Source organism: Squalius cephalus (genome assembly GCF_949319135.1).
Source record: "Squalius cephalus genome assembly, chromosome: 16".
In the NCBI taxonomy this organism is placed as follows: domain Eukaryota; kingdom Metazoa; phylum Chordata; class Actinopteri; order Cypriniformes; family Leuciscidae; genus Squalius; species Squalius cephalus.
In genome coordinates, this window is record NC_137137.1 from 32878210 (window position 1) to 32896104 (window position 17895).

Consider the following 17895-nt stretch of genomic DNA (forward strand, 5'->3'; position numbering starts at 1 on the left):
AAAGGAGAATTTTTCTGAATAGTGTTTATGCAGTTCTTTCCAGTTCACAAAGACTAAAGCACATCATCATTTGCCATTTCACAAATACAGTTTAGTGACCACAACTGTCAAACTCCAAAACAAAAGCAACAAAACCAAAACACAGCCATATTTTCACCATTCATAGTGACTATGGCTGTCAAAACAAAAACTAAACTAAACTAAAAAACTAATTTGCCATTTCAAAAATACATTTTATAGTGACCATGGCTGTCAAACTCCAAAACAACAAAACAAAACAAAACAAAACAAAACAAAAACATCAAAATCAAACAAAACCACAGTCATATTTGCCAGTTCACCTTTCATAGTGATTGTCAATTGTCAAAACAAAACAACAAACCAAAACCAAACCATTTCACAAATACCATTTATAGTGAGCATGGCTATCAAAACAAAACAAAACCACGCAAAACAAAAGCCTTATTTGCCATTTCACAAATACGGTTAACAGTGACAACGACTGCCAAACTCCTAAACAAAAAACAACAAAACAAAAACAAAAACAAAAAAAGCCATATTTGCCAGTTTACTCTTCAAAGTGACCATGGCTGTCAAAACCAAACAAAAAACTAAACCACAGACGTATTGTCCATTTCATGACAATGCCTTTCAAAACAACGAAATAAAATAAAAAAACGAATGAGATTTCTCTCATTTTGTGTTCAACAGAAAAAAATAGCAGCATACGGGTTTGGATGGACATGAGAGCAAGTAAATGTAAAAGTAAAAAGTAAAGTGGAGCATGCACAGCGCTCACCCACCTCCAGCTCCTTCAGCAGACTCTCGGCAGGTTTCTTACTGGTGATTTTGCTCTTATAGATCTCTCTGTACTTCTTCACATGTAACCGATGGCGTCGGATATGCTGCCACGACCACATGTGAAGGCGGGGCTTGATGTTGACCTCCAGAACACCTGTGATCACATATCTCCACCTGCGACGACAACCACACATACAGAAAGCTCACAGAACCTCACAGAATTACACAACTACAAATCGAATTAAAGCTGCAAGCAGCATTTATCGGGGTTCAAGCATTTATGGCCTTTAAGCACATAAGCATTTAAGACATTAAGTTTTAGCAAGCATTTAACCACTGAAATAATAGATGGAAAAGTCCATTTACAGCCAATACAGACAATTTACCATAGGAAATGTATGGTTTTCAAAGCTTTTTTACAGTTATAGCGCCACCTATGGTCCGATCTCCATAAAATTTTGCATGATTGTTTACTATGTTATGTCACATATGCCCACCAATTTTTGTGAAGTTCTGAGTTTTCATTTAGGATTTATAGGCTTTTTAGTGTATTTTGCCATGCCTATTTTATAAATCACTTGAGTCTAGGACAAACGGTCTAAGAGTTATGAGCAATTTTGTACTTTTGGTTGCTGTAGCGCCACCTATGGTCCAATCGGGGTGATACTCTGATAGGTTGTCCCCAAATTGAGGCCTACCATCTGGCCAGGTTTCAAGTCTCTAGGCCTTACGGTTTGGCCTGCACGATCAGTTTTACAAATCCTTACAATTACAATGGGTTTCAGCATTTCATGCTTGAACCCCTAATTATCTAAGACCACACACTCCAAATGCACGTACCATTGATGAGCATTAGTGTGAACCGGCACATTTGGACGATATTTCCTGTACGGAAGGTTACGGGTCATCATGTCCACCGAGCCCAACAGCTCCAGAATGCTGACGTACTAGAAAATAAACATTGTAAAGTCACATGAATGATTTGTCAGTATTTGTTGGCTGAATTAGACCAAATGAAACACATTTTCCTCACCTGTGGTCGGCTCAGCTCCACAGCCACCTCAGCGAGGTTCACCACCAGGTCCACTTTCGGCGAGGAGAAGTCCACATCGGAGCGAGGATTCATGCGCAGCTTGGCATTCGCAGATATTGGACGAAAGACTGAATAAAAACAAAGTTGGTTTGTATTTTCTTGATACTATATTTGTTCAGAAGAAAGACAATATCCAAATACAAGATTTGCAAATATGTGACCCTGGACCACAAAACCAGTCACATGGGTGAAATTGAGATTTATGCATCACATGAAAGCTGAATAAATAAGCTTTTCATTGATGTATTTGTTAGGATTGGACAATATTTGGTCGAGATACAACTATTGAACATCTGGAATCTGAGGGTGCAAAATAATCGAAACATTGAGAAAATCTCCTTTAAAGTTGTCCATGTTCGCGATTGTTCACTCACAAAAATAAATGTTTTATATATTTACAGTAGGAAATTTACAAAATATCTTCATGGAACATGATCTTTACTTTATATCCTCATGATTTTTGGTATAAAAGAAAAATCTATAATTTTGACCCATACAATGTATTGATGGCTATTGCCACAAATAAACCTGTGTGACATGTGACTGGTTTTGTGATCCATATGTCTTCTAAAGTTAGCCAAAAATTAAAACACACTTTCATGTCATTCCAAACCAATATGCTGGGTTTTTTTGTGTGTTTTTTTTACATAAAAAGGAGAACTTTTCTGAATAGTCTTGATGCAACTCTTGCCAGTTCACAAAAAAAAACTAAACCAAACCAAACTAAAGCACAGCATTATTCACCTTTTCACAAATACAGTTTACAGTGACCAAAACTGTCAAACTCCAAAACAAAACTAAATAAAATATTTATCATATGTGACCCTGGAACACAAAACCAGTCACATGTCGCACAGGTATATTTGTGGCAATAGCCAACAATACATTGTATGGGTCAAAATAATCGATTTTTCTTTTATGCCAAAAATCATTAGGATATTAAGTAAAGATCATGTTCCATGAAGATATTTTGTAAATATCCTACAGTAAATATATAAAACATTTATTTTTGTGAGTGAATGCAGCACAATCGCGAACATAAATTAACAACTTTAAAGGAGATTTTCTCAATGTTTCGATTTTTTTGCACCCTCAGATTACAGATGTTCAATAGTTGTATCTCGACCAAATATTGTCCTATCCTAACAAACCATACATCAATGGAAAGCTTATTTATTCAGCTTTCAGATTATGTATAAATCTGAATTTCATTTCTAAAAATTGACTCTTGTGACTGGTTTTGTGGTCCAGAGTCACATATTATCCTAAAACACTGTTGAATACACATTTGAGAATGAAAAGCAAGAAGGAACTCACTGAAATGATAATCCTGAGGGATAGCGTTCTGGACAGCTACACTGTGCTTCAGGTACCGCTGTGAAAAATACAAATGAACAGTCAATGAAGATGGGAGATCTCTTTTCCTCAGACTCACAGATGAATGAAACGGAGATGTGAAGGCCTACCAGAGCCTCATCAGGGTTGTGGTTGGAGTAAAGCTCTGAATTCACGTTCCAGTACGCAAACAGATTGTCCAAACGTACGAGCTAAACGAAGTAACAAGCGGTATTAGTGAACAATACTGGTTAACTTTGCCACTCATAACCCTGAAAGTGAAAAAGACCCGTTTTAAACCTTAAAAAAGAGCTTGGCTTTCTCATCCAGAAGACACGGGTTCCAATTCTGGTCAGCTGTCTGGAAAATGTAACAAAAATTGTATTAAACAGACAGACAAACACATAGCCAGGTTGTATTTCACCACAAACAATTATACATTGAATTCATAAAACAGTATATTAAACGTGGGGTGCTTTTTAATGCCTTTTAATGCCTTTTTTAATGCCATTTAAAAAAAAATTAATGCCATACATGATCCATGACTAACCACAGATATTATATATATATATATATATATATATATATATATATATATATATATATAAAATATCTGTGGTTAGTCAATATATATGTGCTGTCAATCGATTTTAAAAAGTAACTCAATTATTAAAAAAGAATTCTGTGATTAATCGCAATTAAAAACACTTACATTTTTGTAGGTTTATATCTAGTTTATATATTTCATAGTGTAATAATTAATGTAGAAAAAGCATACAGTATATTTTAAATACTTGTCTAATGGCATCTTTTTTTATGAATGAAGGTCAGTCTCACTGATACTAATACAAATATTGATGTCTTGATAAAAATTGTTGATAGTATAACATTTTCTTCAAAACCATATCTACATTTTTAATGCCTGTAGGATTAAAATGTTATGCTTTTTAATGCTATTTAAGGCCTTAATTTTTGCAAAGTTCATTTAATGACTTTTAATGCCCCGCGGAAACCCTGATAAAAGAAGTGATTATGATTAATCACATCTAACTAAAAAGTTTGTAAATGTATATATTAGGGCTGTCAAATTGAACACGTTAACGCATGCAATTTTTTTTCTAAACACAAAAATATTTAATGCAATTAACACAGCATCCATTTTTTCATCCATAAGTGACCCGCTGTTGTGATCTCAGTTATTAATGATAATCAAAGAACAAAAGAAAAAGAGCAAATCACTCACTGCTCTTGACTGAATAACATTTGTAGTTTTACTAAGGATTAATCTATGTTTAATGTATAATTTATGCAGTGAAGACTGTAAAGTTTTTGATAACTTAAATTCAATTTCTGTATTTAACCTACATGTTACACCTACCTGAACATCTTAAAGCACCGTTTACAAGGTTACATTCGTCAAAAACAATGAAAACAATAACTTTTTGTGCATTTTGACAGAGCAAGTAAAAATCTGAACTGGTCTGACTGGGCCACTAGAAAAATTTGAGCCCTGATATAATGAAGTGTATGTGACATTTATAATGGGTTTATGTGAAGATTGTTTCAAGTTTACTTAAATTAAAAGTTGATGTATTTTTTAAAGCCTAATAAATGTTAAAAAAATCCGATAGCTTTCAATTATACTTTAATGCTGAATAGCTATAATTAATAGCTAAAATTGAAAACAAAAAATAACTTTAGACATCAGTATCAGTGATACTGGCCTTCTCTAATAAAAATATGCCATTAAAGAAATATTTAAAATACAGACTACTGTCTTTGTGTTGTTTCTATGTTAATTCGGGGATTAAATGTGAATTTATAAAAAAAATAAAAAAATGTAATGTTATGTTTTATTAATCGCGATTAATTACAGAAAAATGTGCAATTAATTAGTTATTTTTTTGACAGCACTAATATTATACTTACTATTTTTATTATAGTAAATATAAAATAATGTATTTACATGTCAAAATAAAAGTTATTGATTTTTTTTTTAAATATATATAATATATTTACAAAATAACACGTTAACATGTAATTCACTTTAAATTAATATATTTTTTTGTTTAATATTTTGTTTCATAGAATTTATTAAATATATATTATTTATTGTATTTTATAGTATTAAGAAATAATATAAAAATAAGCTTTATTATTTTTATGCAAAATATATATATTGCTATTATCTCTTATTACTTCTTGATTTTGGTGTGACGTGTATTTTTGACAGGTTATATGAGATTCATTCATAAATGATTGTCAAGTCAAGTCAAGTCAAGTTTATTTATATAGCGCTTTTCACAACACAGGTTGTATCAAAGCAGCTTCACAGTAATAAATTAGAACAATACATCAATGTTTGTTTCTAGTGGAACGTCTACGTTTGGTAATGCTGATCAATAGTATCGTTGATTGATTAATTAAATTAAATATCCCCAAATATCCCCAACTGAGCAAGCCAAAGGCAACAGTGGCAAGGAACCGAAAAACTCCATCAGGTGACCTAATGGAGAAAAAAAAACCTTGGGAGAACCCAGGCTCAGTCGGGGGCCAGTTCTCCTCTGGCGTTTATGAACTAGAGGTCGGATTTAACTGTAGGATTAAAAGTATTATATGAATGCCTGGCTGAAGAGATGCGTCTTTAATCTAGTTTTAAACTGGGAGAGCGAGTCTGAGCAACGAACAGTATCCGGAAGACTATTCCAGAGTTTTGGTGCTAAATGTGAAAATGCTCTCCCTCCTTTGGTGGACCTAGATATCCTAGGTATGACCAAAAGCCTCGAATTTAGTGACCTTAAAGAGCGCGATGGATTATAGGGCGATAGAAGATCCGTTAAATAGACTGGAGCTAAGCCGTTTAGGTCTTTATAAGTCAGTAGCAATACCTTGTAATTAATACGGGACTTTATAGGTAACCAATGTAGTGATGATAAAATCGGTGTTATATGATCATATTTTCTTGATCTAGTTAGAACTCTAGCGGCGGCATTTTGGACTAACTGTAGCTTGTTTATTGAGGATGCAGGACAACCGGCTAATAACGCATTACAGTAATCTAGTCTCGAGGTCATGAATGCATGAACTAACTTTTCTGCATCAGAAACAGATAGCATATTACGTAGCTTAGCAATGTTTCTAAGGTGGAAAAAGGCTGTTCTTGTAACATATGAAATATGATTTTCAAAAGACAGGTTGCAGTCTAATATAACACCCAGGTCTTTTACTGTAGAGGATGAAGTAACAGGACATCCTACTATGTTAAAGTTGTATTGTGAGAGGTTTTGTGGGTGGTTTTTTGAACCGATAAGTATTACCTCTGTCTTGTCTGGATTTAATAAAAGAAAATTGCGCGTCATCCAATCTTTTATATCTTTAACACACTCTGTCAATTTGGATAATTTAGCGTTTTCATCTGGCCGTGATGAAATATAGATTTGAGTGTCATCAGCATAACAATGGAAACTAATTCCATGTTTCCTTATAATATTTCCAAGTGGCAGCATATATATTGAGAATAATAGAGGGCCTAACACAGATCCCTGCGGCACTCCATAGTTTACTGGAGTTATGATAGATTTTTCTCCATTTAAATAAACAAAATGGTAGCGGTCAGATAAATACGATCTAAACCAGCTTAATGCTTGTCCTTGAACACCAGTATAATTTTGTAGTCGATCTAAGAGTATTGTATGATCTATAGTATCGAACGCAGCACTAAGATCAAGTAAAACTAATATTGAGATACAGCCTTGGTCAGAAGCTAAAAGTAAATCATTTGTGATTTTAACGAGCGCAGTTTCAGTGCTATGATGCGGCCTGAACCCAGACTGAAACTTTTCATAGGTGTCATTTTCTTGTAAGAAAGAGCCCAGTTGGGCGGACACAACTTTTTCTAGTATTTTAGACATAAAAGGTAGATTTGAAATGGGTCTATAATTTACTAGATTATTCGGATCTAATTGTGGTTTCTTAATGAGAGGTTTTATAACTGCCAGTTTAAATGTTTTTGGAACATAACCTAAAGATAAAGACGAGTTAATAATATTGAGGAGAGGCTCTTCCACTACAGGTAACACTTCTTTCAATAGTTTAGTTGGTATAGGATCTAGTAAACATGTTGTTGTTTTAGATGAAGTAAAAAGTTTATTTAACTCTTTTTGTTCTATAGTTGTAAAGCACTGTAATTGTTCTTGCGGGGTGATAATTGAGGCTGAATTATAAGGCGCGATTGAGGATTGAACGTTTACAATTGTGGTTCTGATGTTTTCTATTTTCTCAGTGAAGAACTTCATGAAATCATTACTACTAAACTGTAATGGAATATTTTGTTCAGGAGACATCTGTTTATTTGTTAGTCTCGCCACGGTGTTAAATAAGAACTTAGGATTGTTATGGTTGTTTTCTATTAGTTTGCGGAGATGCTCAGCCCTGGCCGCTTTTAGGGCCTTTTTATAACGTGACATACTGTCTTTCCATGCGATTCTAAAGACCTCTAAGTTGGTTTGTTTCCATTTACGCTCTAAATTACGGGGTTCTCTCTTTAGAACACGCGTAGTATTGTTGTACCATGGTGCTTTACTTTTCTCTCTGACCTTTTTTAATCTAATGGGCGCAACAATATCCAATGATCCAGAGAGAATGGTGCTCATAGTGCTAGTTAATTCCTCAAGTTCATCTGTTTGTTTGGGTTCACTGAGCAGCTGAGACAGATCCGATAAGCTGTTTGAAAAATTATCTATGGTGGATGGAAGGATTGTTCTGCCTAATCGATAACGCGGCGCAGCATGATATATTACAGGAGTACGTAATATGCAAGTTACCATGTAATGGTCAGTGACATCGTCACTTTGTGGAATGATATCTATATCGGTTGGATCGGTTCCATGTGATATAATTAAATCGAGTGTATGATTAAATCGATGAGTCGGTCCGGTAATGTTTTGCTTGACCCCAAAGGAGTTTAATAAATCTGTAAACGCAGCCCCTAACGCATCATTTTGATTATCTACATGGATATTAAAGTCTCCAACAATTAATGCTTTATCGAAGTTAACTAATAGGTCTGTATTGTGTTGTGATTGTATTGTGCATGAAATGATTGGCATACCTGGAGACTGAGGTTCTGCAGGGACACTCCGAATGAGAGCGGAGCACTGGGATTAGTGACCTAAAAACATGTTTAACATTGAAAACACACTAAAGTCTGCACTACACCTCATGCCACACGAGTGATAAAGCACAACACAAAGAAACATTAACATATAAAAGCTTCAAATGTCAGAGGTACTCACATCATCCTCATAGCGGACGTGTATGTTGGAGATTTTCACCTGCACGTTTTTGATCACCTGTGTAACCAGTTTCTCCACAAACGTGTCCTGCTTCTCTGCCTTTGGATCCTCTGAATACAAAGACACGAATGTAAACGTGTGTCATCCGTCTCCATGAACGAGTAAAGTGAGCTCGAATAATTTACTGCACCTTTTTCTGCTGCTTTCTGTTTGGTCTCCTCGATGCGCTGGAGTTCCCTCTGCCGAGACTCCTGCAGCTGTCGCTCTTCCTTCTCCGCGTCGTACTTTATACCTGCGTGAAGAGACGCAAGAAGCCTGTTATCAGAGCAAACTGGCTGGATCACATGCATGCAGGGATCTTCTGTGACGCCTGGCAGTCAAATCAGTATCACACTTAACTAAACTGTTCTTGTTTGTTTACACTTTATTGTCCCCATTCGAGAAAACTAGTTCTGCAGCAAAAGACACACAAACAATACATAACACATAAACGATATATAAAACGCATCACACAGTCATAGTTCATATCAAAAATCTACCTATGAATAGTTCATAAAACCAACAGCCACCGAAACTTTAAATGTTTTGTTCTTCCACCCAACACCTTAAAACGACGCCCAGAAGGCAACAATTAAAATTCTTTACAGAAAGGATGATCTACATTTCTACAAATTGAATGTGCCTTATTCAAAACCTGTCTAAGTTAAAGGGATGGTTCGGAGTAAAATCAACCTAGGGTCCTTTGCACCATGACCTCGAGCCAAACACCCCCCAGAAGCCTTTTTCCCTTGGTCGAACATTATTAAAGTTAGAGCTTATTTAGAGATATCAGCCGGATGGTTTAGTGCAGGCGCTAATGGATCCAAGGCTGTATCTCGTAAATTACCCCACTAATAATGCCCAGAATGATACCAGACTTATACAGTCGTACAAACAGGTTCTGTACTCATAAAACGAGGCATTGGAAAGTTTGTAAGTACATCAAGAGTACTTAGCCTGATAGCTAATGCTACCGCTAACCTTGACGTCGAGGTCACTTCAGTGATTAGGGAAAAGCACGTAGATCAAACTATAAAATGACTACATGTGAGCTTAAATGTTAAATTCTCTCTATACCTTTATCAACTGTATAAACTAACTTCACAATTTTTACTTGCACTGATATACAGCATATGGAAGCTTGTTTCCGCCACAAAATAAAACATTTTAAAAGACAATTGCGACTTTTTATTTTTCTCTATTTATCTCAGAATTGCGTCTTATAAAGTCAGAATTCTGACTTTTTTTCTCGCAATTGCGACTTTATATCACGCAATTCTGACTTTATAACACATAATTGCGAGTTTATATCTCGCAATTCTGACATCTTTTCTCAGAATTGTGAGATATAAACTCACAATTGTGAGATATAAAGTCCAATTCTAAGGGGGAAAAAAGACAAAAAAGTTTTTTTCTACCTCAGAATAGTTTATATCTCACAATTCTGACTTTATAACACACAATTGCGACTTTATATCTCCCAATTCTGACTTGATATATCGCAATTGTGAGAAAAAAAGTCCGAATTGTGAGATAAAAAGTCGCAATTATTATTATTTATTTATTATTCAGTGGCGGAAACAAGCTTCCATAGTAGCAAGACTTTTTCTTTTATTTGTCCTCTTTCATGGACAGCTATTTTCTTCTTGCTGTGTAAATTTGTTTAAATTCTTAAAATGTTAATACTTTTATTTAATAAGTGAATTGCGCTGCTTCTCTCGCGAGAAATGAATCGCAGCTTCACTCTTTCTCAGCACGTGATTGGCTGTTCGCTACTGATGTCACACCTAAACTCAGGATCAAAGCCTGAGTCGACAGAGAAAGTTGATGATCGGCATCATGGCAAAGCCGGGTTGGATTGGTTTGGTTCTGTCAACTCTAAACTAATCCTGCAACCCTGAGTTTGTTGAACTGCCATCATGGCACAGGCCCCAGCTCTTACTAGCGGTCGGCACGATGAGCAGGTACACTTCATCCAGCGTGGCCTCCACAGACTGAGTGTACAGGTTCTTCCAGGGGATCTTCAACTCCAAACGACCTGCCAAAGACAGATATGAGCACTGGAAGACCTCATCATCGTCACCTTCCTAAAATAATCGCCTTTACTTTTTTGCATAAGTCATCTTCTCATGATGCTGGCCACCTCTGCTAAAATCGCCCACATCCTCAGTTGAACAGATCATGCATTTCTACCCCTGTAGTATAATGGCCGATGTCAAGAGTGTGACTTAGGCCGTTTTATTTTGCCTAAGTCAAAAGACAATGAGACTTAGGCAATTTTACAAGCTTTTCAAGATGGCAGTTGCATCAAGAAGAACGAAAATCTACTCGGCCTCTGAAGTTAGGTTCAGTTTTTTGTGTTTTCTGAGAAACCTGAAAAAATGACTTGGGCAATTATTTTAGGAAGGTGACGACATAATATATGACAGTGCATACTGGTTAAACAAAGCCATCAACCATGATTAGCACACCGCAAACAGTCCAACACATGAACACACATCAGTCTTCTCTTACCGATGTGTCCTGCCCGGACTTTGAAAGGAATGTCCAGTTGACTCTGTTACAGAGATAAAACTCACATTAGAGCACTAGTTCACAAAGCATCAGAATAAATGCATTGAAAGGCTTCCTTAATGGATATTAAATGTCATTACATATCTAACGTGAAGCATAAAGCAACATACCAATGCATTTTCTTTTATCTCAAGGTTTCTTAATATGGCAGCACCTGCAACAGAAACATTGTCAAGTCAAGTCAAGTTTATTTAGTTAGCGCTTTTCACAATACAGATTGTATCAAAGCAGCTTCACAGTATTAAATTAAAATAATACATCAATGTTTGTTTCTAGTGGAAAACGTCCACGTTTGGTAATGCTGATCAATAGTATTGTTGATTGATTAATTAAATTAAATGTCCCCAACTGAGCAAGCCAAAGGCAACAGTGGCAAGGAACCGGAAAACTCCATCAGGTGACCTAATGGAGAAAGAACAAAACCTTGGGAGAACCCAGGCTCAGTCGGGGGCCAGTTCTCCTCTGGCGTTTATGAACTAGAGGTCGGATTTAACTGTACGATTAAGGCCTGGTTTCACAGACAGGGCTTAGACTAAGCCAGGATTAGACCATAGATCAATTAGGACATTTAAGTAATTTTTATAAACATGCCTAGAAAAAAACATTACCGATGTGCATCTTAAAACTAAAAAGGCACTGATATATTTTTAAGATCAGTCAGTGCAAGTTTATTTCAGTGGAAACAGCTCAGACTTACATTTTAGTCTAGGACTAGTCTTAAGCCCTGTCTGTGAAACCAGGGGAAAAAGTATTATATAAATGCCTGGCTGAAGAGATGCGTCTTTAATCTAGTTTTAAACTGGGAGAGCGAGTCTGAGCAACGAACAGTATCCGGAAGACTATTCCAGAGTTTTGGAGCTAAATGTGAAAATGCTCTCCATCCTTTAGTGGATCTGGATATCCTAGGTATGACCAAAAGCCTCGAATTTAGTGATCTTAAAGAGCGTGATGGATTATAGGGCGATAGAAGATCCGTTAAATAGACTGGAGCTAAGCCGTTTAGGGCTTTATAAGTCAGTAGCAATACCTTGTAATTAATACGGGACTTTATAGGTAACCAATGTAGTGATGATAAAATCGGTGTTATATGATCATATTTTCTTGATCTAGTTAGAACTCTAGCGGCGGCATTTTGGACTAACTGTAGCTTGTTTATTGAGGTTGCAGGACAACCGGCTAATAAAGCATTACAGTAATCTAGTCTCGAGGTCATGAATGCATGAACTAACTTTTCTGCATCAGAAACTGATAGCATATTACGTAGCTTAGCAATGTTTCTAAGGTGGAAAAAGGCTGTTCTTGTAACATATGAAATATGATTTTCAAAAGACAGGTTGCAGTCTAGTATAACACCCAGGTCTTTTACTGTAGAGGATGAAGTAACAGGACATCCTACTATGTTAAAGTTGTATTGTGAGAGGTTTTGTGGGTGGTTTTTTGAACCGATAAGTATTACCTCTGTCTTGTCTGGATTTAATAAAAGAAAATTGCGCGTCATCCAATCTTTTATATCTTTAACACACTCTATATAATACTGGATAATTTAGCGTTTTCATCCGGCCGTGATGAAATATAGATTTGAGTGTCATCAGCATAACAATGGAAACTAATTCCATGTTTCCTTATAATATTTCCAAGTGGCATCATATATATTGAGAATAACAGAGGGCCTAACACAGATCCCTGCGGCACTCCATAGTTTACTGGAGTTATATTGCTATGTTACCCAGCTTGGTCTCCAATGATTCATATCATTGAGCAAATATTTACAGTGGTATTGAAAGTTACTTATCAGCGAGTCAATAAACCACACGGCAATATGGCATATCATAAAACTAAATAAATGTTGATGAATTTAGCATTCAGTTCTTTGAATGAACGAACGAACGAACGAACGAACGAACGAATCAAACTACAGCAGTGATTCTCAAACTTAACCAATATTGCCCCACATTTCCTCTGGTATTTCTGCTTGATTTCAAACGTTTTATTAACAGAAACTGGGAGCGTTATATAGTAAAACAATTAACTATGATTCATTATGTGATTCCAAAAGATTCAAGATTCTGATTCATTATGTTTTTACCATCGATTTTTTTTTTTTTATTGAAGTGGGGGAGGGTGGAGAAATATCAGTTTATATCTTGATATAAATAATTAATTTTAAATAAGTCATCCTGTGGCTCGCTTGGAAATTTGCGAAGGCCCCCAGAGGGCACCGGGCCCCTGGCTGAGAACTATAGGGCGGTTTCAAAGTGATTTCCATCACAGATATTGATTATCATCACAGTCAGACTAGGGCTGGGCAGCAAACGGTCGGGTGTAAACCAGATGTGTATCAGTATAATGGATCCGTGCGTTTGGTCTTAAAGGCACACTATGCAAGATTTGTACCTTAATATAACAGCTTCGAAATCATTTTGATGGTAAACGAACTCGTAGTAGGGCGAATCATCCTGATTCGCCGCTGGCAAAACCAGCAATGCAAGTTTGAGAGGTGGCGCCCCGACAAATCTCACAAGAATCACGACTTGCTTTACGGCACGATGTCATATACATCAACAACATATGAAGCAGCCTCTGTGGACGACACTAGCACGCATTTCAGACGTGAATCATGGCAGAGTCCACGAAGAAAACAAAGAAAGCGCGGTCGGAAGAGTGCAGAGACGGCTCTGCGTGAGTGATATTTACGACAGTAACGTTAAATACAAGTACTCCACAGCGACTCTAGGGGGCGCTGTTTGAGAAAACCGGAAACTGCGTAGTGTGCCTTTAAAGTGACAGCAGCCTAATAAACCTGACGCTGCTCGGTGTCATCAAACAAAAGAGAAAACAACTTACTGCGCTTGACTGAATAACTTTACTAGCTTTAATAAGAATAGGCCTACATTTAATTCATACAGTGAAGACTATGCAAAAACCTGAAAAACTTCATTTGTTAAATTCATTTTTTATATATATATATATATATATATATATATATATATATATATATATTAGAGCTGTCAAACGATTAATCGCATCCAAAATAAAAGTTTATTTTTACATAATACATGTGTGTGTACAGTGTATAATTATTTTCTATATATAAATACACACACATGCATATATTTAAGAAATATTTGCATGTATATACTGTGTATATATATGTTTATATTATATAAATATTTTATATGTAAATAACACATTTTCTTAAATATATATATGCATGTGTGTGTATTTATATATAGAAAATAATTATACTCTGTACACACACATAAATTATGTAAACACAAACTTTTATTTTGGATGCGATTAATCGCGATGAATCGTTTGACAGCCCTAATATATATTGCATCTGTCTTACTGTTTGTAATTTGCTTCTTTTTTCTTATTTTTAATAACAGAAATAAGATCAAATAACACAAAATAACTATATTGTGATTTATATCATAATCATGAAATACAATTTCTCATATCGTGAAATAAGAATATGGTCATATCGCTCACCCCAAGCCAGACCAATCTTATGGCGTCAGTAAAATGATATTGGGTTTCAGATGTATAAAATACAAGACCACAGGAGGTGATTAGTTTTTTTGTTTGTTTTTTATGTTAGTTTTCATAAATATCTGATGGTATTGAAAGAAAGTAGGGTTGCAGCAGTGGAAACTAATAAAATGAATATTTTATAAATTCATTTTCTCACAATATAGTAGTAAAAGATATTTATTATCATAATGTTGATAAAAATCAAGAGAAACGGAATGAAATGGTACATCCGTGTTAAATAATACTGTAGTCATAATCTCTGATTAATGTTTGACAGTCAAGACCCAGTGAAATGAATATAAACTGAAGCTGTCTCCTGGATCTCAGAATGAAAGTGAAGCGGTCTCTCCACAGTTCACCCAAAAGTGAGAACTGTGTCATGAATGTCTTGTATGGCAGGTCAAGCATGAAGCTGGACAGCAGAAATCCCATTATCTTCCATTGTAAGAATGTAACTGGACATGTTTTAAGCCACATGAGAGTGAACAGAGTTTACATGTGAGGTGAACTATCCCAATCAAGGTGATACCATACTCATTCAGAGTAACATATGTAACTACACAGTGGAGCTAACCAACATCCCTACAATAGATTTAACCCAGAAGAGCAGATTATGCATGTAATACTGAGTTAGCTTTTAGTGAAGGGTTACTGTAAAACGCATGTTCAAATCTGTCAGATTCCAGTGTAAGGTCAGCTGACTCTTTTAACGTAAACGACCATATATCTGTGTTGTGTATGTTCATGAATGGACATAAAGTCGTTTTTATCAGCAAAGACACGTTTGTATTTGACAGCTGACACGTTTGCTGTACGTTACCTCCCCATATGCCGAGGCTGAGCTGCGAGCTGTCGAGGTTCACCACATAATCGCCCAGAAACCTGTTCAAGACATCGACCACCACCGACTCGAACACCATCTTTACGCGCTGCTCACACAACCATCAGCATGCTTTCCTTCGTCTGCGATTCCTGGAGCATCCGAGAGTGTTGTTGGACTTACTACTGAGTGTCCCGTTTCCTGAAATAAACATCACTGGAGGGACGGGGAGGTTCTTCGCATGTTCACTGATGATGATCTGCCTGTGCGACACTGCCCTCTGCTGACGAACAACCTGTGCGACACTGCCCTCTGCTGACGAACTTTTTTTTATTTTTTTTATTGAACAATATATTTTACATTTTATTGAAACTATATCTGTGCATATAGGCCTATTCTTGTTTTATTTTATTTTTATTTTTTTTTATGTAATGCCATGAGAACAAGAGGTATTACATTTTCACATTACCTTAGCTGTCAGGAAATGAAAGAACACAACGGGGAAAAAATAGAAAAATTACATAAAATCCAGTGCTTTCAAAGCATTACATGTTTTCAGCGCTTTTTTGTTTGTTCAAAATGATTTACATATAATTTAAAGTCATTTTTAAAATGTGAAAAATTTGGTTTGCATTGAGCCCACTTCTTTTTATGTATATGGTATTTTCCTAACAAAATAAATAACTGGATAATATGTTGTTCTTTACATTCCAAATGGTCAATCTGAGTATAAAAAAGCACATCAAATACACACATTTCTATCATACACTTCAGGTTTCTAAGTCTTTCCAAAATAATCTTGAGTAAATACAGTGAAAAAACAGATGCAAAATAGTTTCTTTTTCTAGTGCACAAAATTCACAGGTAGGCTATATGAAATATTAAGCCTAAATCTTTTCAAAAACATGCTGAGGATAAATTCTGTGAAGTATTTTGTAAGACACTTCCTTAATTTTGTCCATATAGGCCTATTCCCTGAATCATGTAATGGCGTATTTAGTTTTTTTTATCTTTAACATTTTGCAAGTAACAACGATTAACATTCATTCCATTCACATAAAGCCTACGGACATTTGAAATGAACAATGAGTAGAACAATTGACTTTGTACGAGGGACAGAGTATTGACATTTAAACAGATAATACATACAATTATGAAATAAATAAGCAAACAAAATAAAGAAATATAAGGAAAGACAAGGAAGTAAATTTGCATTATTTTCGTTTTGTCTCAAGGCGGATAGAAAGATCTCATTTAAACATGGGATCTCTGTTCACAGGTGACTTTATAATCTTAATATCTGGGATGTTTAAATTGCTTTTTTGTTTCTTTCAAATTTACATATAGGGAATCAGCAAGAAAATTTGGTTTTCGAAGCTGTAAATTTAGATTTGTGGATATGACCTGTGTTGAGTTTTGCTAGTCTCAGTCAACTGGCAGAAAAAATAATAATAAATCGATATTATATCCTTGTAATTACTTTATTTAAAAAAAAAAAAAAAAAAAATACAACAAGGTGTTGGTTCTGTAAATAAGAGTCAGAAGAAATCTTACAGGTCTTTTTCAGTTTTACTTCCCAAGTTTCATTATTTATTTCTGATGTTTTTCAATACAATAACTGACACAATGCTCTTGTTTATGGAATGTGATACTGATTTATTGAAGATGGACAATAGGCCTGTCATTAAAATTCTTATTTTATTTGGGAAATACAATTTTTCTGATTCAAATTTCTTCCGTTTTGATTGGATGGTCGTGGTTTGCTATTGGTCGATCTCATGATGTGAGTGACAGGTTGCCCCGCCCTCACGCCAGTAAACACGTCATCGGAGAAGAGAAGAGATGTTGCTGCAAGAGGGAAGGAAAGTTATTTTGATTAAGGACTACGAGCCACGTGAATTTAAAAAGATAGGCTAATAATGTGCACAAATGAATCATTTATAATAAATACTGCAATTTTCCATAAAAAACAAGAATTGTCCATTTTGATTTCATAGTGGAGAGAACGATGGAGAAATGTAAAACTATTCATTTAAAGTTGTTGATTATATCTATAGAAACAATATATTTTCAGTTTATTACAAAATATGCATATATAAATATTTAAGTATTCTGACAGAGAGTGTTGCGAGACGACTCGATTAAGTGGAATTTTCTGTACAGGGTCATGGATAGTTTTTCACCATGGCGTCCGATATCGCATACTCTATAGGTGCTTATTTTGAATAAGAAATTACTCCACGGCCGCAAAAAAAGTATGTTCTATCTATATAGTATGGATGAGTGTAGTATAATTTGTACTCAATTTGTACAGTTGAAGCAGTTCTGCTCAAAGCCTTCATATGTCAATACAGGTGTCCCACAGGGCTCGGTATTGGGTCCTCTTTTATTTATCATTTATCTTT

General features: G+C 35.4%; 1 protein-coding gene across 2 annotated transcripts in view; it reads right to left on the reverse strand.

Moving 5' to 3' along the window:
* vps13a (vacuolar protein sorting 13 homolog A) overlaps positions 1-15764 on the reverse strand; it is an 80148-nt gene extending 64384 nt beyond the window's left edge. For both annotated transcript variants that reach the window (XM_079896186.1, XM_079896185.1), the window contains exons 1-13: positions 15491-15764; positions 11247-11290; positions 11077-11119; positions 10505-10600; positions 8714-8815; positions 8524-8633; positions 8340-8399; positions 3530-3589; positions 3361-3441; positions 3212-3269; positions 1835-1962; positions 1642-1748; positions 804-975 (exon numbers count right to left, since the gene is read on the reverse strand). In XM_079896186.1, coding sequence (XP_079752312.1) covers positions 804-975; positions 1642-1748; positions 1835-1962; positions 3212-3269; positions 3361-3441; positions 3530-3589; positions 8340-8399; positions 8524-8633; positions 8714-8815; positions 10505-10600; positions 11077-11119; positions 11247-11290; positions 15491-15590 — 1161 coding nt within the window. In that variant the 5' untranslated portion in view covers positions 15591-15764. The remainder of the gene's footprint in view (positions 1-803; positions 976-1641; positions 1749-1834; positions 1963-3211; positions 3270-3360; positions 3442-3529; positions 3590-8339; positions 8400-8523; positions 8634-8713; positions 8816-10504; positions 10601-11076; positions 11120-11246; positions 11291-15490) is intronic.
* Positions 15765-17895: the final 2131 nt, after the last annotated feature.